Below are 20,523 nucleotides of genomic sequence, written 5' to 3'. Positions count from 1 at the left end.
TTGTAGTTTACTTTTAATGGGTATAAAAGATAATTGGGTAAATGTTGTGAAATGTGGGTTCAGTGTTTTCCTAATAATATTAGTGTTATTTGTCATGAGATTTTGTTTTTGTACGTATATCATAATTCAAGTGTGAAATAAAAGGTATTTCACTTTCTGTTCCAACATGGAAACTTTCAGATTTAGTGAGAATGATCTTACCAAGTTGAAGGTTAAAAAAATATAAAGTGTGTCCATGAGACATTCCACGCATTTAGGGAAGGTAAATTGAGTAAATAATCTGTTGTTAGATTGACTTATTTATGTTCTTCAGGACAAGTGATACAGTAGTTCAAGATAGATGGTCTAACGAGCAATTTGAACTTATCTAAAAAATTTACCTGGTGTCTCTGCTCTGTTTTAATCATACTTCTGTTATTTGAGCAAATAATTTATTTTGAATCATTTATTTGACAAAAGAAAATAAAAATGTTCTACAATAGTTTGCTGTCAATACATTTTTGGGTATTGAATGAGCTGAAGATGATAGAGTTCAAGGGATTCTACTTAGATAAAATAATTTTTCTTTGTGTGTATGTTGTTTGTCTGTTGTTTGTTTCCAGACCCGGCCATTGTAAATGGAGTTTATTGGTCAGAATCTTTAAATAAGGTGTTTGTTGACAATTTTGATCGTGACCCTTCTCTCATCTGGCAGTACTTTGGAAGTGCAAAAGGATTTTTCAGGCAATATCCAGGTAAGAAGTACAGAAGTTCTTACTTAAAATACAATAAAGAATGCTATGGTTGAAAATTTCCACTGAGTATTGTCACAAATCCTGACTTCAACAGATATTTGCAGGTTTGGTTTTACTTTATCTAGTTTTCAGAGAGAGAGATTTCTAATCAACATTTTCAACCTTCTGAAGTTTTTCGACCAATTTTCATTTTGGGGGTGAAGCCCTCATGATAACTCATGTGCTCATAAATATTCCTATTCAGGTAGGCATATACACACACATGAAAAATATCTTATAAACAGACTGTGAAGAAGGAAGGCCAAAGGATTAGACTCTTCATATAGGAGTGAATTTAAATAATGTACTCTATCAATGCATAGAGTTAGACTTCATTATAATTTGTTGTTCAGCTTCTAGGCTTCCACTTAACCTGACATACTTAAATTTAAAGTTTTCAAAAATTTGCTTTAAAGTTTATTTTCTCACAAACTGTAATCAAATGAAATTACGTCACTTGTATTATTTCTATTGAAATAGGTTAAAACGTGTATTTTCACCTATTAAGTTTTATGTTTAATCCCATACCAAATTTTCCACATTATAATAAACCAAAAAGTCAGATACACTGGTTCTCAGCTTCTGTAACTTTGGATCAGGCCAAAGTGGGGACTGTTCCTTTAGCTGACGTGGTTTAGCAGCCCTTGTTTTTTTAAGTCTTGATTTAAACAAGTTTACTCTAAACCTGTATGTCTGCAAGTGCCTGAAAGTAATGGCTGCTACATCTGTGTTAGTTTTCCATTGTATTTCAGTTCCCAAGCTCCATGATATTTCAGAGTAGGAGAAATATTAGTCTTTGTTTTAGAGGCTGTTTCTTGTTTTGTGTTCGAAAATGAGTGTAAAAAAAAAAAAGAGGAAGAATTGCCCTGTCAATTTTTTTTTTTCCTTGGAAATGTTTTTATCGTATTTCTTTTGACCCACAACCAGGAGATATTTATTACTCCTTCACAGTGATGTGAGCAAAACATCAAGAGTATGACCTGTGAGAGGAGCAGTTGGTGTAACAGGAGCTGTTGAAATCAGCCATGGGTAGGAAGTGCTCAAGGTCTGGAATGGCCTTGGCAAGCACATGATAAAGCTTGCCAACACCAAAGGCCAAGTGTGAAAACACCTCTGTGAAAGTAGTACAATGAACATAGTAGGCCTTCAGAGGTTTTCACCTCACAGTAGGCTAAAAAGGAGTGAGGAAAAAAAGATTATTTCTGGTGGTCTTATTTTATTAATTTTATTTTTCCCTACTATTTCCTATGTTATAATGGCTCTGCCTGTTAGATTAAAGTATGAAACTCCATTAACCCCTGCTTAGCCCCAATACCAAAGATACATTTTGAACAGGTACTGTGAAAATGTAATTTCATCTTTTATTCTCTCTTTTTTTAAACAGGAATTAAATGGGAACCTGATGAGAATGGAGTCATTGCATTTGACTGCAGAAACAGAAAATGGTAGGCAATGACTACAGGTGTTTAAGAAATTTGAAAGGATAAAAAGTTCTTACCTAAAAGGAGTTGTTCTGTCTTGTGTCTCAGGTACATCCAGGCAGCAACTTCTCCAAAAGATGTGGTAATTTTAGTGGATGTCAGTGGCAGTATGAAAGGGCTTCGCTTGACTATTGCAAAACAGACAGTTTCATCAATTTTGGATACCCTTGGAGATGATGACTTCTTCAATATAATTGCTGTGAGTGTCTCAGGATTTCTTTTTTTTTTTTTCTTCCATCACTTCTTGCCATCTGTCATGTTTTACATCACAAAAGCCCATTGAAAAATGCTGCAGACAGGTGATGGATAACGTGACATCTGAACCCACTGGACAGACACTGTGTTTTTCCAGTGCAAGATTCTTCAGGTGACAGAGACTTCAGACTGTTTGTCCATGACTTGCAATTTGAAACTCCTTAAACAAGTCGTCTTGATTTTGGGGCTTGTAATATGTGGGTTTTTTTAGTTTGCTTGAACTTCCTGTATTACCTTAATTTTTAAGTTCAGGGTGTTTATGTGTTCCCCTTGCCTTCCACCTGTCTCCCCCTCAGCTACTGCAATACAGTGCAAATTGCAAAGTGATTAATATGTGAGAATTAATATATTCAGGTCCAGCTTTTGCTGAAGCCCTTATGGCATGACAAAATGCCAGCATAGCTGCTCACTGCTCATGTTTTCCTCAGTGGGAATCTGAAATGTAGGTATGTGTAAGCTGTGCAGAGGAGTTGCTGGTGATTACTAACAGTGAGAAATCAGATCATCAGTAGTTAGTTTTCCATGGCGCATGTTTTAAATCTATGACAAGGGGTTGCTTTTACTAAATTTAAAGAGTAATGGGGTTAATCATGTGGGTAAGGATGGCTTTAACAAGTCCAAAACTGACATCAGAACTAGATTTGGAGGGGAGGAGGAATTGGTGGTTTTATAAATTTTCCTTTGCTGATATTATTTTGCTAATACTTTATAGGTAAATGGTTTTATCAAATGCATAAATCCTAAAAATGTGTTCGACTTCTTGAATGTAAGGAGGATTTTGGCCTTTTTTTTTACTAAAAGGGAAGTACCCTTTGTGAAATAAATGACCCCAGTGACACTGGTGCAAATCGAGATTCTATAGAGAATGAACTATGGATATGTGCATATACTGTGTTTTTAACAGATAGTGAGCAGTTCAGAATATATCTTTTGTATTAATCTCCTTGCATGATAATTGCATAATTAGCAGAAACTCATGTAGTATAAAGACATAATTACATACTGTATCAAAAAAAGGTTTACTGTCCTTCAAAAAATTGTGATTAACTGTAATCTAAATAACTTCTGCAAGTTGAAAGCATGTTTCAACTAAGTAATTATTAAGATGCCTGACCAGCCATTTTCTGGTGTATAATCTCTGTGTTTATCAGCAGTTGTGATAGTTACTGTGAAGGATGTAGGAAGAAAAAAGAAATGTGTTTTTTTAAGTGAAGTTTCTTACATATGTAGCTTGAATCCAAACTAATGATTTTGCCTACGTAGTACAGCAGAAATACTGTGTAAATAGTTTTTAAAAAGCAAGTGTGAAAAAACTAATTGCCATTTTTTCCAATTTAAAGTTTAATTGAAAGTGAACTGAGCTGTGTGTAAAACAGCATGGAGTCACAGAATTTTAACGTCAGTTATTGCCAATGACACAAACTTCTGATCACTGATTTGGGCATTGAGAAGAGGAAAGAAACGGCAAACTGAGCCTTTCCTCCCTGTTTCCCAGGCTGTCTCCTGTCCAACACCCCACTCTGTGCCCTGGTCCCAGCACTTTTGTTGCCGTTTCAATCCCGCCCTTCTCCTGGCTGAGGTGCAGGAGCACCTGAGGCAGCTGGTCCTGTGTTGGTTTCCATCAGCAGTTCTGGGCTCAGCAGTTTCTCTCTGTCCCTCCTCACTGCTCGTTGTTTCTGCTGTCTCTGCTCTTCATTTTTCTCTTCATTGGGTTGCCCATGGCCATGGTCCCTCAATGGTGCCCCCACCCTGGTGTGGGTCACCCTCAGCCCACGGTGTCCAGTGGCACACCCCTTTTACCATGGCGCTTTTCCAACTGTCTTTCCAAATGTTTCTGACTCCTAACAACTCCTTCCATGTGCTGCCTGTGCAAAGGCACCACAGCCCCCCCAGCCTGCTGGTGCTGCTGCCCTTTGGGCACCTCAGAGGTTGCTCCAGCCAGAGTTGGTGCTGATTGGAACTGGCTGTGATGGGCACAGGGCAGTTCATGGCTCTCTCCCACAAAGGCTTTGGCTCCAGCCCTCTCTTGCAGTGCTTTGCTAGTATCAGAAATTCTGAGTATTTAGGAAGAAATGTAATTACTGCAGTAGTTACAGCATTTGTCTGAGGTAATTTTTTTCCTCTGTAGGTTCTCTCCTCTATAACCTCTTTTAGGATGGATGTGTGTTTGTTTGTTCAAATAGTTAGAAATAGTGGCTGAGAATTGTTTTTATGCTTACCAGCTCAGCTGTTTAATTTCGTTAGGACGAATTAGGACGATGCTTTAGTGATTGTGCAAATATGGACCTGAAATTATTCACTGCATTGAAAGAGGTACCACATGCAGGGGGAACAAGGAAGAGTGGCAGTGAGCAGGTGAAGTGCTGTCCTCTTGCCTTGGAGTTCTCCTGTGGGAAGAGTTTGTAGGGAGTCATTTTGGACTAAGTCAAAAAATTCTTAGAATATGTTGAGTTGGAAGAGTCATTGAGTCCAACTCCTGGGCCTGCAAAGGGCACCCCAAGAATCACACCTTGTGCTTGACTGTGTTGTCCAAATGCTCCTTAAACTCTGTCAGGCTTGGTGTTGTAACCACTTCCATGGGGAGCCTGTTCCAGTGCCAAACCACTCTCTGGTGAAAAACTTTTTCCTGATATCTAACCTAAACCTCGTGCATAACAAACTTCATGCTTTGCTGTCTCACAAGGCAAAAAAAATTAACAGTAATGTAAAGAAACCACAAAATTTGTTTGCTTGAATATGTAACTAATTAGCAACAGAGACCTGTGCTGTGGAGAATGGAGTGGACCTTTTAATGAGGAAGGGCACAGGTAGACTGAGTCTGAATCACGAACTTCTTTCAAGATGTGGTGTGTTAAACACATAGCAAGGGTACACAGTAAAGCTAGAGTCACTGTGACCTACATTAACAGCAAAAATTACTTCTGAAGCATTGCTTTGACCAAGTGCCAGCAGGGCAAATGAATTCTGTCAAGACCGAAGATGTTTCAGTGATCAAAACACGAGACAACAAAGCCCACACAAGAGGCTGCTTGGTGTGAAAGCACTGAAAATTCCATACAGCTTTTATCTGTAGACAGATGTTTGAGTGAGATTGTATCTTACTCTTTGTGATTTCAACACAGCCTGGTGATGTGACAGCAGTTTCATTTGAAGGTAACATACACATATGTCCATAGAAGAAATACCCTTTGTAATGTAAGATCTGTACTCGTACAGCAAGTCTCTGTATCTAGAACTGGCCAGCTGTGCAGTGTGTGCAAAAACACATCCTCTGTGCCCAGATGGTGAAGCCTTGCTCTTCACACAGCACGCAGCTCAGACTGATTGCTCTGAAAGGCCTGTCCAAATTGTTGCTCTGTGGGGACTGCCTGGACATCTGGAAGTCTCAGACAAACAGCCAAGTACCTCCTTCTCTTCCCAGACCGAACTCTGAGGTGGAATAAGAGTGTTATTATTGTAGGAAATCTGGACAAACAATGTACTTATTAGATGAAGCAAAAGTTTTGAGCCTGAGTGACTGTGACTTTCAGGATGGCTTTATTAAGCAGTGACTATTGGAGGAAATATTTGTATGCATCTGTGTATATATGTATACATATATAAATGTAGGTATAGCAGAGAGCAGAATTCAGTGCAGGTCTTTCCAGAGAATAAATATAAAAGGATGATGTTAAAATCATTTTAGTTTTCCTGGGTAGGTTGTTGCAAAATCCATCTGAAATTGATGGACTAGATGATTGAACTGCAAAAAATTATTGAAACACAAGAGTGATTTTGTGCTGCCTGTGTTAAAATTTGAGGTCAGTTCTTTGGTGCATGAACAGAGATGCCTGCAACAACAAGAGAAAAGGCATATTTTTCCAATTTGCTTTGAAGTGTAATTCCAAGTCAAGCATTAAACTAACAATATTATCATAAAAGAAGTATTAATTTTGCAAAATGCTGTAGTTTTTAAAATGCTTTTATAAAAATGCAAACTCCCCATTAAATTAGCAAAATATTAACTGAACCAGGAATGTTAATTCTACTGCTTTAGCCACACTACTTTAGCAAAATTGATTAGAATGAAAGTATTTGTTAATTCAAAGCACAGTAATATAGTTCCCTGCTTTAATATGTAGCATTTTCCATCATAAGTGGTTTCAGCATAATCTCTATTTTTTTAGTCCTTCAGGGTGGACTATGGATAAATTTACTTTTTAGCCTCCTTGAATAGTGAGATTCTGTACAGGTAATGTGTGAACAGCCTGGAAAAGGGAACAGCAGCCCAAGGGAACCTCTGTACAATCCCTCCTAGGAGTGGGCTGTGCTTGTGTGCCACTTGTAGCCCGGGGAAACACTAGTGGAAATATGAATTCCTTTGATTCCTTTCCTGGTTTGGCTTCACTGTTGGACCTTTGGTTGGGCTGTATTGGATATCTGAGTATGCTTAATATAGCGGGAAACCTTTTACCTGTGTATTGTTGCACAACAAAATGTGCATTTAATTTATTTCTGTGGACCTTGCTCCAGACAGCTTAAATATGACAAAGGATAAATATGAAAAAAGCTAAGGAAAATGTATACTACTTGTGCAAGTGTGCTAGAACCATATATGTATCTCACTTGTGCTGTCTCTGTGAGAATAAACATTTTTATTTATCCTTTTTTTGAAGTAGATTGCTTCTGTAAAGTAGGGCTGTGAGGACACTTAAAGCATGTCCTCTGTGAAAGCTTGAGCATCCTTTATCCTGCACAACTGAGTAACACTAAAGGCATAGTTGGGAACTACAGGGAATCTCTCTGGGATGTGATGCAGCTGGCAGCCATATAAGCTACATGTGTGTGGGAATAGCCTGATGATATGAGTTACTCAAAATAGTAGTTAAAATAAATCTCATAGAAATCTAGTGGACAGAAATTATGCCACTTAGATGCAAGGTCTGATAGAGTAGGAAGTTGTTTCATCTGTTTGCTGGTGGTGATGGGCCTGTAAAAAAATGTGGTGGTACTACAGCATTAGGAAATCCTGAGTTTGCTTTCGTGCAGGTGTTTGAGACACTGACTGAGAGAAAAGCAGACTTCAGCATTTTACTGCGTGTTGGCCAACTACAGACACCGTGCTTGGGGTCGTATAAAGAGATGTGTAATGACAGCTACAGAAATCAAGCTAAGAACAGGCTTAACTGGAAAATGTCTTCATTAAAGAACATGCTGAGAAAAACCTGTGTGAGGACAGGAAAAGGCTTGGGAGAAGAGGCTGGTGTACCAGAGCCTGTTACAGATTTTCAGTACTTTTTTACAATAGATTGGAATATAGTCTTGCCTTTGGAGTATAATAAGAGATGCTGTGTAGATTTGGCACTATTATTTTGCAAAGACTCTCAGGAGATAGATTGGAAGGCAGTCTGAAGGGAGAAACTAGAGGGGAAAGTACATCATTTATCAGATCAATAAACTGTTATGAGACTGAGATGCACGTGGGACACTCTCAGTGACTCTAAAGTGTTCTAGAAGCCTTTGCCTTGTATTTTGCATTACCTTTGGAACAATTGATATGTCCACACACTCTCATATATTGAAATAACATTGATGGGAATAAAATAATTAAGGAAGCATGCAAATCCACTGCAAAAATTGTGTAAATATCTTTCAAGCACTTTTCCTTGTTTCTCTACAACCAGTTACTCTGTTGATGCTGTTGTAAATCATCTCTATATCCAGCAATAATGGGCTACTCTGGGTTTATATTTCCTTATAACTGATTGAGTCTGGCACAGTGCCTCAAGAATAACTTCATGCAGTTCAAATTAAATACTCTTCCCTGTGCAAGAGTAATTATGTAATGATGAGCGTGGTGAGTAGTGCACAGTTAAAATGAATGGTGATGACAGGTGTCTAAGGTCGCTCAGGTTGCAGGGGTTTATGGTGTAGAGAAAAGAGTGATGTAAAATGGAATAGAGTAGAATAAACTTAGAGCTACAGGCAGAGACAGTGAGAACTTGCAGTGGCAGAGAGCCCTGTCTAAGCGGCATCTGTGACGAGTTGTTCATTGCAAGGCTTTTTTATTCCCACTGAGGTGGAGTAAGAAGGGAGAAAATGCATGTATTAATCTAAAAAAATAGATTCTAATGAAACATAATCTAATGAAATATTTTCCCTGATTATTTTTGACTTGACTGAATGTGTTTTTTTTTTTGTTTACTGTGGATGTTCTGACTCAATGCTGTGTGAAAGAGTGAAGCTGCTTAAAGCCTGGATGCAAAGCCAGTTTGATCTGTGATAACTTCTAAAGTGGCTTAAATTAATGGGAGGAGGAATTAAGTTAAGACCCTATCTAGACAACTATATGTAGACTCTTTGAAGGTACTGCTTTAATAATTTGACCTGTGTTGAAAGGTTTTAAAGATTTAAACGATCAAGTCCAAATATCAGTCAGGCATCCGTGAGTCTGCAAGGTCTATTGACTGCAGATGAGCCTTCATTTTTTGATGCTTAAGATGCTTCTGAAAGTAGGACTGGGCAATCTAACTTACTTAGACCTTGCAAGATAAGCACATAATTCCTTCAAGGTCTGTCACATCTTCCTGACTTAGTGCATAATAAACCCCTCTGCTTGACTGAAATTCTGACAATTGTCAAACATTTCCAGGATTGATTCAAGCTTACAGATTTTTTTGGTGTAGTTGTTCCAGTATTAACCTTCCAGAATGTTAACCAGTGCCACAAATATTTGTCAGGACTTTTTTTGTATGTAGCAAAGAATTGGGAGTTTTGATTGTGCTGTATCAAACATGACCTCTTAATATTATCCAGATTTCAACTCGGAGGATATTTTTGCCAGCTACTGTATATAGTACCCTTAACTCCAGCTGAGTGTTGGCATCTATTCAATTAAATATTCCTTTAGGAGTATAAACCTCTGAAGAATTAAGAATCATGTAAAAGGAAAAAAAAAACACAGCCAGGTTTTTTAAATGAACAAAATCCTTTTGTTCTTGATTTCTGTGAGTGTTTCACTGTGGTTCTAAACCGTTGAATTAAATTGTATCTTCCAAGCTTTTAATTAAATTTTTCATCATGTTTTGTATTTCTCTCTATAGTATAATGAAGAACTCCACTATGTAGAGCCGTGTTTGAATGGAACATTAGTTCAAGCAGACAGAGCCAACAAAGAGGTAAGGAATGAAAGTACCAAGACAGTGGAGAGACAGGATGCAGTGTGTAACAATGTACCATAACGACCTTTTCCCAGGACAATTCATTCCATTATTAGCATTTATTAATTATTCTCCTCATGCTATTTCAAAGGAGTTTTATGTGACTCAGTAGGAAGAAAAAGAAATAACCTTCTAGTCAATGTGGTTGAATTAACTTAATGGAAAAATACAGAAATCACTGAAAATATACTGTTAATAAAGTTTGGTAATTATTTTAAGTAGAATATTTCAACTGCTTTAATTTGAACTGTCATTCTATTACCAAAAATTATTGAGGAAGAGATTACATCCTTAAATACTGAAGTTTAAACAAAATCGCAAAACAAATGAACACAAATATAATACTATACAAATAAAAGAATTTAGCTTTCCAAACAGGTCTGTCAATGTAATAATGCACTCATTCAAGAATGTTCTGTAAAAATGTTCAAATTAGTTATATCCTGATGGAATTTTTCAGGAAAAAAACTTGCAGTAATTTCAGTGAAAATTGCATTTTAAGAAAGATCTCAGTTTGAATCTGCAGCTTGAAATTTAGTTTATTGACTGCCATCCAAATGCACTTCCTCCGTGGAGGCATGACTCTTAGGAGGGTAAGGTAAGATTGTTTATGCCATGTAAAATTATGAAATAAGGCAGTTGAAAAGTCCTGTGATTCTTGCAGAGGGAAACACCTGTAAACCTTAAGCCAATGAGCCACTTGTATTATTGTAGAACTTCTTCCCTGCTAAGGCTTCCTCTCCTCTTAAAGTGATCTGTCCACCTGTAATGAATCTTGCTTATGGCTGGAGGGGGCAGCAGTCATGCATCTTTCTTTAAATAGTTGTCTGTTTTTATTAGAGGCTAATCAGAAGAGTTTCAGCTCAACATTTAATTGTGCTTAACATCCAGTGTGGTGGCTCATTTTTACTGACGTCAATGAGATGTTATAGGAAGTAGAAAACACAGCTCAGAAAAAACACTGAACTGTGTCAATGCTGGGTCTTTTTATGTGTAGCAAGACAAAATTATTTTGATCTTGTTATGTTGATCTTTACTCCATTGTAGTATTCCCAAGAATTCTTTGCATTTTACCTGCATATACACCCACATTCTACAGAAATTATTCTTCATGGGCTGCTTCCTTGGTATAGTTGATATTTCCCACTGTAGTTATCTGAATATCATTTGGTTACTATGTGGAATGAATTGTTTCTAACAATTTGGTGTTGAAGTCTTGTGTGAACTGTGATGCAGTTTTCTAAATGAACACTTGGTTGTGGGTGTAGTTAATGAGCCATATGAAATCCATGCAAGTTCTAGACACAAACCTAAAGATTCAAACATATTGCCCAGATGTCCTGTCTGGAATTAATCCTACTGTTAACCTTTCCATCACTCTGCAACTGATCAAAATGCAGGTTATCGTGCATCCATATGTTACTTAATGTCATATTAATTTCAATTTAATTAATCAAAAAGTTTTTATGCCACCCAGATGATGCTCAGATTTTATGAACTGTGCTCAATTGTTCAAAATAACTAAGTACAATTTCATTTTTTGCTATTGAGAGCAATCTTTGATATAATGTCTTGTTTGCTAAATTATTTTATTCATTTATTTATGGAATAGCTTTGTGCTTTATTTTGCCTGTAAATTGAATAATACATTCAAGGTTTGGAGGAATAATTAAATATGACTTTTTTTTTCTAGTTATTCATATCAGTAAGGTAGGCAATGTACTTTCACTGACAGATCAGAACTAGAGAATAAACTTGAGATAGGTAGCATTTAATAGTTCTATGTATTTGTATATACTACAACTTTGTCAATCTTCATTTCTTTTTTAAGTGAGCTTTATATGTTCTTATTATTTTTCTAGTTAGTGTAATGAAGTTAAAAATTTATTTACCTAAATACTCGAAGGCACAAAAGTACCATTGTTCTGAGTATAACTCGGAGTATTAAGTAAAGATTGACCAAGGAGATGGACAACCACTTAATCTTAAATGAGTAATTCAGTTATCATGCTCCTGAATTGAGTTACAAACAGCCCTCTGAAATATCTGATACTGTTGTAAGATGTGATACTGAGTGATTTGAATATACTGACACAGCAAATTTACCTGGGGGCCTCATCAAAACCTCACTGAATTAACTGGAAAAGGTTCTCTTGAATTCACAGTCTGTTGATCAGGCACACAGAAAAAAGATGTCTTAAAATGTTGTTCAAGTGTCTGTTCCAAAGCTGGTAAAAAGCTATCAGAATGTTTAGCTGTGTTTTGGAACTCATCATAAGTATTCAGTCATTTGGGCTGTTACTGTCTTTTCTGTGTCTGACAGATATACCACACTTCTGTAATTTTTTTTTCCTCTGTAATTGCCACATGTCCCTTGTAATATCAGAAAAAAGTAGATAAAATTACACTTTCTCAACCAGTCTTACAAGGTAGATTCTTATTTGCATGTTCACTGGTAGTAATAAAACTGGTAGTAATAAAACTAGTAGTGATAAAACAAACATGAAAAATGTATAATGACAAACACTGTGTTATGTAGTTTTTCCAAACAGTCGTCATGAAAATGTAACCATGTTTTTGTATTGGAAAAGTAGAACAGGTGGTTTGCAGGCAATGTTTTCTTATAAGTCTGTTGTTTCAGTTTATATATGTCTACATATGCCTGATTTTTTTGAATTTCAACATAGGTCTGAAGATGGAACTATATATTCATCCCAGAACTTTCTATCCTTTGTGTTTATGTCAAATAGTTTCCACAACTGAATGGGTGCAAGGATGACCAAATCTCTTACTACCAGTATAGTCTCTTAGCACCAAAACAAATATAACCATTTTAAAAAAGAACATTTTTTTTCTTTTGCTACCAAAAATATGATGCTCTCGGGCACGTGGTGTGACTCTTGAGGATAGTCCTGTGCAGGGCTAAGGGTTGGACTTGGTGATCCTTGTGGGTCGGCATGTTCTGTGATTCTGTGCAATGTCTCTTCCCATATTATAACTTCAAATAGAAATAATCAAAAAATGCTGGAATGGTATTCCATATTGTTATAGTTTTCTTTTATGTGGATAGAGCAGATCTATACTTCTGATGATTGTAGGGACTGGATTTTTAACAGTTCACTCTACTACTCTTTTATGTAGCTATACATACTCCTGACCTTACTTAAGACAGGTATTACTTAATGCAGCATTGTTGCTGGAAGCATGCATAGAACCAGTTTTACCAAACTGTTAGTTCATGCTGAGTGAACTTTAATTTCTACCATTTTGGAAGTACATGTCTCTCTCCTTCTCTCTCTCTTTTTTTTTTCTTTAATACATGACTGCCAATATAAAAAAATCCCATTAAATGATCCTTAACAAAAAAATCTCCCCACAACATACACAGAGGCACACCCTACTTCTTGCTAACTGCATCTTGCTAGGTTCATCTGACATCACTTGTAGCAAATACAGTTCTTAGAAGCAGAGATAAGAAATTACTTTGAGATGTTTGACTGGAGCTTTTAATCTCATGCGGAAAGCAGCTGTTTCAATAACTCCAAATAAAAATTGCTTTCACAGGATCAGTACCCCAGTCTGTATTTGTCTTGAAAGTATTTATTGAAGAACTACTTTGCTGTCTTTCTGTAAGTCTCAGACGTTTTCAAATGGAATCTTTCTACTCTGAGGATGTCACTTAAACATGCCAAATGCCCTTCTTTGAACACAGTTTAAACTTTAGCAAAACAAAGAAGGAGAAACAGGAGATCTAGAAGATTAGCTATCCCTATCACTTGCCTTTCATTTGTAGTGAGCTAAGGGGCAAACCAGCTTCTCAGCAGAATAAATAGGGTTAAATTACACTAACCTGGGGCTGGATGTGGGGAGAGACAACATCCTCTCTTTTTGGGAGAGCAGGGTGTAGTGTTTGCTTCTGCTGAGAGGGTTCCCATGTGCCAGCACAGACTCTGCCCTGCTCATCCTGAGCCCCCTCCTAGCCACAGCCTGGCTTTCCAAGGCTCAGGCATAAGTGAACCCTGTGTTTGCCACCCCCAGCAGCCTCTTGCCCCAGGCACTTGGGCTACAGCCAGAGCCTATTCTGTTCCCCTGCACAGCCTGGCTAGGTAAGATGAAACCTGGGAGCATCTTCAGGGAATGGAGCACAAGGATATTTTTTGGTAGGCTACAGGAAACAGCTTCAGCCTCAGGGCTTGTAGCAGCCTGGGAAATTAGTGTTTCTCAATGGTGTTGGTGCTGAATATTCGATGGGATTAAGGGTAGCAAATGAACACACTCTTTCACATTCAGGGATGGGTTGCAGAAATTCTTATCCATAATGTGCAGGGAATGTAACAGGCTTCCAGAGAGCCAGACTTTCAGAAAATCCAATTAGTCTTAAGGAAAAAAAAAAAAGATATCTGGTGTCTGGTTTGTACATTTTCTCAGTGAGACACGGTCATTCTTGCTCCCCTCCACATCTCTTCACTTTTTGGGACAGAATCAGTATTGTAAACACAGTGTTAATTCCACAGATTGGCTCTAGACCACTTACCATTATTTTCTGGACCACAGTGTGGGAAATAATTACCTAAAAGAAAAAAAATTAACTCTCATTAAAGTATGAAAAAGCATTTAAAGCATTGTAGCCCTCTTATATCCACTCTGTGAGAAATGTATATTAGTTTTCAGTTCCAAGCATCAGGAAAGATATTATAAAGTCCACTTCCACCCTTCTCCCCCCGCCCCTTCATTTTTCTCTGTTTTTCATGTAAGAACATATACCTGCCACTAGAGTAAATATGTACAAAGTGCACACAGAGCAAGGAAGCTGCATTTCTCTTTGAATGACACCGCAGTTATTATTGGTGAAGCCACATTCTTTCCTTCTCTTCCTCTGTGATGTGCACGCTGTATTCCAGTTGCAACTTTACGTAAATTAAGAGTTAAAATTCAACTGGAATCTCTGAACTGAACTCTCTTCTCACAGCTACAGTAGTAAGGGCTGAAAAGTTAGATTTGCTTTTTAATTTATATGATGTAAATTAGCCAAGTTAGCCAAAGATTCTTGATCCTGGTAGAGGTTTCATAGGGATTGGTGTAGTGAAGGCAAGAATTCGTTTTTGAACAAGCCTCATCTTACCTGTTACTTGATCAAGATCACTCCTTCATTAGAGCACTAATAAATATCTGTCTGATGTATTACAGTAGATTTAATATAATTAAGCATTTTAATATTTTCATGTAATTTTATTATGGGAAAGGAATGAAGGTCGGAGAAAACAGTTTTTTTCAGCCCTGAATCTCCAGAATGTTGATCAAGTAACATGCTTTTCTTTAAGAAAGTGTGAGGGTTCTAAGTATCTAAACCTGTTCCCAACCAGCTTAAAGAAGAACCAAGTAATGCAGTCTTGAGTTGTAAATCTTCATTTAACTTTTTTTTTTTTTTTTTTTTTTTTTTTTTTTTTTTACTGCTAGCAGTAACCCACCAGGAGGATATGCTAACATAATTAGTATAAAATGTTTAGAAATTTCCACAGGTTTTGATCAAATTGTTTTATTACTTTTCTGCAAAATTGTTGGTTCTGTAAGTGCTCGTTGTGTGTAGCTTTCAGAGCAGTGAGGATTTAATTGCACCTTGAATTTCTGTCAGATACAGCTTCAGAAAACATCCTCTTTTTTGGAAAGCTTACTGAATGAGGTTTGTCTTTTATTTATAAAACGCAAAGTTGCAATTTCAAATATGACAGTGATGGGAGTGGTGTTAGTATATGTGCTTCCACTTTTACTAAGATATGAAGTAGGCATCCCAGTACTAGATTTCTTCCAAGATATAGTGTTTCAGCTTTCATTTTACAATAGGACAATATAGAAATTTGTTTTAAGAATAATTATAATGTCAGGTGATATGACAGGTGTCATGGTTTCTCCACTTCTAAGTTTTTCCAACCAACAATTGTCATAAATTTCTGTGTTGGCACATACCTGCCCTGAAGGTTCAGTTTAGATCTGTGGATACTGTAAGCTATCCCTAATTTGCAGATCTTGCTTGAAGTTTCATTTATCACAAGAATTAAATCTGTAATTACATTGGGTAGCATAACTGAGGTAGAAATTAATCTGTGAACCTAAATGTGGTTTAGTAATATAAAATATGTAAGGTATATTCGAATTTTACCAGACTATTTTTTAATTTGGCATTAGCACTAAACAGCTGGTGCCTTGAAGTATATCAATTTGCTATACACAAATTTAAAAAAGAGTGGGAAATAGTTCAGACACTATTCTGTCACCGTCTGCACTTTCTCCACAAATTACAAACATGTGGAACTGCCTATTTTAATACCAGTTTTCTTGGGCCAAGAGGTTTTCATCTTTGAGAAACTCCATGTTACAATTTACCTACCCCAAAGGAGTCGGATGACAATCTGATTTAATGTAACTCCAGATTTAAAGTAACAATATTACAATATACATTCCTCTTTTATATGTTTTTTTAATGTACTATATATGGGTTGAGGACATTTCTCTGTAAACGTTTCCAGATGAAATATATCATCTTCTAGATGCACAGATAGGCACAGTAACTCCAAACTAAATCAAGAACTTACCCCAGTGTAAATTCAAATGACAAAAATAGACAGATGTAGTGTATAACTTCCAAAGGGCTTTTATTTTTCTATGCAATTACCAGAAATTAAATAACCAGAAGACTGATTCAGCAAAGAAGCTGAGTGAAATTGCCAGTAAGAGGTTGGTAAATACAAATTTTGCATATTGAATTTTATTTAAGCAAATTACTTTTGCATATTTAGCTATCCATGTCTGTCAGATCTCAAGAAAAGGTTGTCAACAGCATTGCTTGGCTGTTAAAAAGCCCCAAACAGTAAAGTCTCACTGAAGTCTACTCTTTTTTTAAAACTGTCTAGCCATTATAGACCTCCAAATCTTTCAGTTTGCCCCAGAGCACTGAAATTTGGTCTGAAGTTTTCTATTTCAGCAACCAATTTGCTCAAGGAGAATTCATTTTTAATGTGAGCATATTGAATCTTGAACTCTTTGGTTCAGCATTGTTTTTATGATTGCTTTTATGAAAAAAATCCTGTTTTCCAACACAACATATTAGGAAACAGAAGTGGTTGGATAATTATCACTAGCAAGCTAACCTGGAATTGCCCTGGCAGTGGATTTTGAATGGGATGATGCTTAAATGCATTTTATGGATGTGATGCACATTTATCTGTTAGCACATGTGGGTAAACTTGCCTGTGACACACCAGTAAATATCACTCTCCCACCTCACACATGCCTCCTGATTGGTTTTTTTTCTTTCCTGCTTTATATGCTGATGTGGTCCATCTTCACAAATCTGATAAATCTTTGCCAAGTATGTCTCAGGAATATTTGGAGTTAGAGCATGCATGGATAAGTATGGAAACTAATAGCAAAGACTTGCAGTAAAACTGACAAACAAATCTGGAGCAATGTTGAACCTGTTAATGATGCTTTTCTGGAGGAAACTCCCCCTTTTCAGACAATTAATAGCAAATATCGTGATTTTCCAGTGTAACTGTATAATCTCTGCTACACATATCAGTTGTGAACTGTTCCCTCTTTGGAATCAGGGGAAAGTACTTTATTCATAGGCTTGAATCCATGGTCCTGTAATCCCATCTAATTTGGATATTCCTACTTATCCTAAGTGGTACCTTATTTTTTGATAATTGTAAGTAGGCTAAAATAAAATGTGTCTTAAGCAGAAATAGGTGTGAGAATATGATTTTTCTTCTTTAGAAAAACACTGTCAGTATCCCCCATTCAGTAAACCCCATTCTTCTTCAAACAGGCACATTTGTAACTGCACCTGGGGCAGGAACCCATTTCCTGATTCCAGGCCCATCGGATGCATTTGTTGGTTTGCTTCTAACTTAGAGGGTCCTAACAAAGTTTACACAATGTAAAAACAAATAGGAGAGAAGCAAATCAAAGAGATTTGCATACATAGATTCTTATCGGATGTTGGGCTCACTGGGACTTTGTGGTTCTGACAGTGGACAGTGTTTAGAAACAAACAGGAGCACACAAGGGCACAAGAACAAGTGTGTGCATTGCTGCTGTTCTAGTTAGAAACCTGGTAGGTACATGCAAAGAATTGTCCTGGCTGACATGCACAAGTGGATGTGTATCCTCATTCTTTTCATCTCATGTTTTTTAGACACTTCCACATCATCAGTACCTCCACAGCTGAATGTGTCTGTGCTTCCTCACTGTGATAAGATACAACTTCTGTTGAGCTCTGACCCTATAATTTTATAATCAGACATCAGCGGCTGATTGTCATAATTGTGTGCCTAATTTACATTCAGAATTACCAAGACTATGCATGTCAATTAGGTATATGAGTCCACAATTAGATATTGCACATTCTGGTATTGCACATGGAAATTAAACTTACAGTTGCCCAGCAATGATTGTGCACACAGTTGGACAGATATCCAAGTCAGACTCTAGGAAATTCAGATATTAGTCTGTAAGGACTCCAATAAGATAGTAAAGAGAAGTTGAGATGAACCAACATTGTACAATTTATTACTAAAAAGAGCTCTTTAAGATGTAAAGTTTAAAATACGCTTTTTGACTCATTAAGAGCAGGGAACTCCTGGGTTTGGGGATCTGTTTGGTTCCTGAAAGTTATTGAAAGTCGAGTTGAGGTGTTTTTTATCTCATTCTGAAATCCCTTTTACTTCAAACTGATGTTTCAGTGGTTAATGTCCTGCCCTGACATTTTTTCACTACTGTAAGGGCTGGAATACACTTTTCTGTTTTGCAGTGCTTTTGTAATGGATGAAATTACTGAGTGGGAGTTGGAGACATGTGTGGGCAAGCTGTAGAGAAATTTTGAGAATATTAGTTCGAAACTTTGCTTTTCTCAATGTTTTCTAAAATGCCTTTTCCAGTACCAAATAGGGCACTATAACATGACTGTCAGTGCATTGTTGTACTGCCTGGACATGTCTGAAATGGGGAAAAAAATGTGTGTTTGAAATTTGGAGCTTTTCTCCTTACAGATTTTCCTTAAAACAACAGCCTGACAGGTTATAGTTATGTCAATAGTACACCCTTGGAAGTCACAATAAGGTACCACTCTTTGAGAGGGTAAACAAGCAGCCTCTCTGAAAGTACAACAGTATATTTTGATTGTTTGCTAATAAACATCGTGAACCAGATGTAGAGTGAACAGTCTGATTAAGCCATTCTTTGTGCTGCCTGTGAAATAAAACATGATTTGTTTTGGCATGAATCCAGTTAATGCCACACATTGAGGGCATCTGGTATGATAAGGTAGGGAAACAAAGAAATGTTAACTTACATGTTTTGTGATTTATTTTTTTTTTCCAGTGGACATAAAGTGCTGAAATTCTCAAAAAAAAATGAAGATAAGACAGAGAATGGAGTTGGTTTAAAAAAACAAATAAAAAACTACAAACCTCTCCAGTCAAAGACCAAACTGCATGTGCATTTGGGCTTTTTATAACCTTTTGCAGAATCACCTTGTAGCATCTGTCCACTCTGAAAACTGGAGGCAGAAAACATTGATTTTTTTTAAAATTGATAGTGCATGGATTAATTTTTTACCACTTTTACTGTGTTGTATCAAAAAAATGGCACTATTGTATTTCTTCACATATCAACAGTATACTTTTCAGAACTTGTATAAATAGAGTTATGGTGAGAGAAAATGTTTGTTCTTCTGACTGATCATGTGAACTGAATTATACGCTAGAGATTATATAATTTAGTATTAATTTTAGATAATCTGTTTATGCTGCGTGTTCGTTCTTGAAAATTCATAGGCCTTGTGATAACAATGGAATAATAGTTTGAAAGAATATTGTGAAGTGAGAAGAAGATATGGATACCACTAAAGAGAAACACAAAAAAATAAAATCAACCAAGGAAAAATTGCTTGATTGAATAAGTAGGCAAAAATGTATCTTGTGTAACCTTTGCATTATTATTGTTCTAACACGTCCTTAGTTTGGTGTCACTTCAAGAGTCCAAAAGGATTAATGGGGAATCATTTTGGTTTATGAACTGGTGTATTCAGTCATTTAAACCTAAGAAGTAGGTTTAAACCTAAGAAGTAGGTTTAAAGTATTCAGAAATAATCATTGATATCAACAAGTATGTTGTGACAACATCCTGACAAAGAAAACTTTCTTGTTCGTGTTTCAGCATTTCAGGGAACACCTTGACAAACTTTTTGCAAAAGGAATTGGAATGCTGGACATTGCTTTAAATGAAGCTTTCAACATGCTCAATGAAGTAAGTTCATGCTTTTCAGATTTACACTGGGGACACCTTTCTTGCTGTTTAGCAATTTCAGTTTTAAAATAATAAATTAGAACTAAAAAATGTGATGGTAGTAATATATTATCCATAGAACAAGAATTCTGTATAATCTATATGTGGTGGAATATATAAACAAATCTACATTTTTTAATGTGTATGTTTTATATTGATGTATTTTGTGTCTATGTATGCACCTATACATATGTGTGTACGTTAAATAAGGTTTATTTCAGCAGCTGTTCTATGTGTTAAAAAATACCAGGGTAACATGCAAATTTCACAGTTTGTTCTTTTTTATTTGGAAGAGCTAATATTTCTAGAATGACACGAATTTGTATATTCATAAACACTTTGAGAATACACTGTTATTAGAGTTGTGAAATTACTGTTTATAGGTTTGACTTCTGGCATGACAATTATCATTTATTGCTTATATAAAGGAAGTTACTTGTACACTTTTGTACTTCTGAAATGCTCTAAGAT

General features: G+C 36.5%; 1 protein-coding gene across 6 annotated transcripts in view; it reads left to right on the top strand.

Moving 5' to 3' along the window:
- CACNA2D3 (calcium voltage-gated channel auxiliary subunit alpha2delta 3) overlaps positions 1–20,523 on the top strand; it is a 403,064-nt gene that overhangs the window by 183,445 nt on the left and 199,096 nt on the right. For all 6 annotated transcript variants that reach the window (XR_001920141.3, XM_018068538.3, XM_018068539.3 and 3 more), the window contains 5 exons: positions 603–734; positions 2,158–2,218; positions 2,303–2,453; positions 9,592–9,666; positions 19,924–20,013. Coding sequence is in view for 5 of the 6 variants with exons in the window: in XM_018068538.3 (XP_017924027.1) it covers positions 603–734; positions 2,158–2,218; positions 2,303–2,453; positions 9,592–9,666; positions 19,924–20,013 (509 nt within the window). In the remaining variant the exon portion in view is untranslated. The remainder of the gene's footprint in view (positions 1–602; positions 735–2,157; positions 2,219–2,302; positions 2,454–9,591; positions 9,667–19,923; positions 20,014–20,523) is intronic.

The sequence above is a fragment of the Manacus vitellinus genome, unplaced genomic scaffold, assembly GCF_001715985.3.
Source record: "Manacus vitellinus isolate BGI_N305 unplaced genomic scaffold, ASM171598v3 scaffold_14_pilon, whole genome shotgun sequence".
Lineage (NCBI taxonomy): Eukaryota > Metazoa > Chordata > Aves > Passeriformes > Pipridae > Manacus > Manacus vitellinus.
Note: the sequence above shows the minus strand (reverse complement) of the source record. Positions and strands in the feature narration are given on the sequence as shown.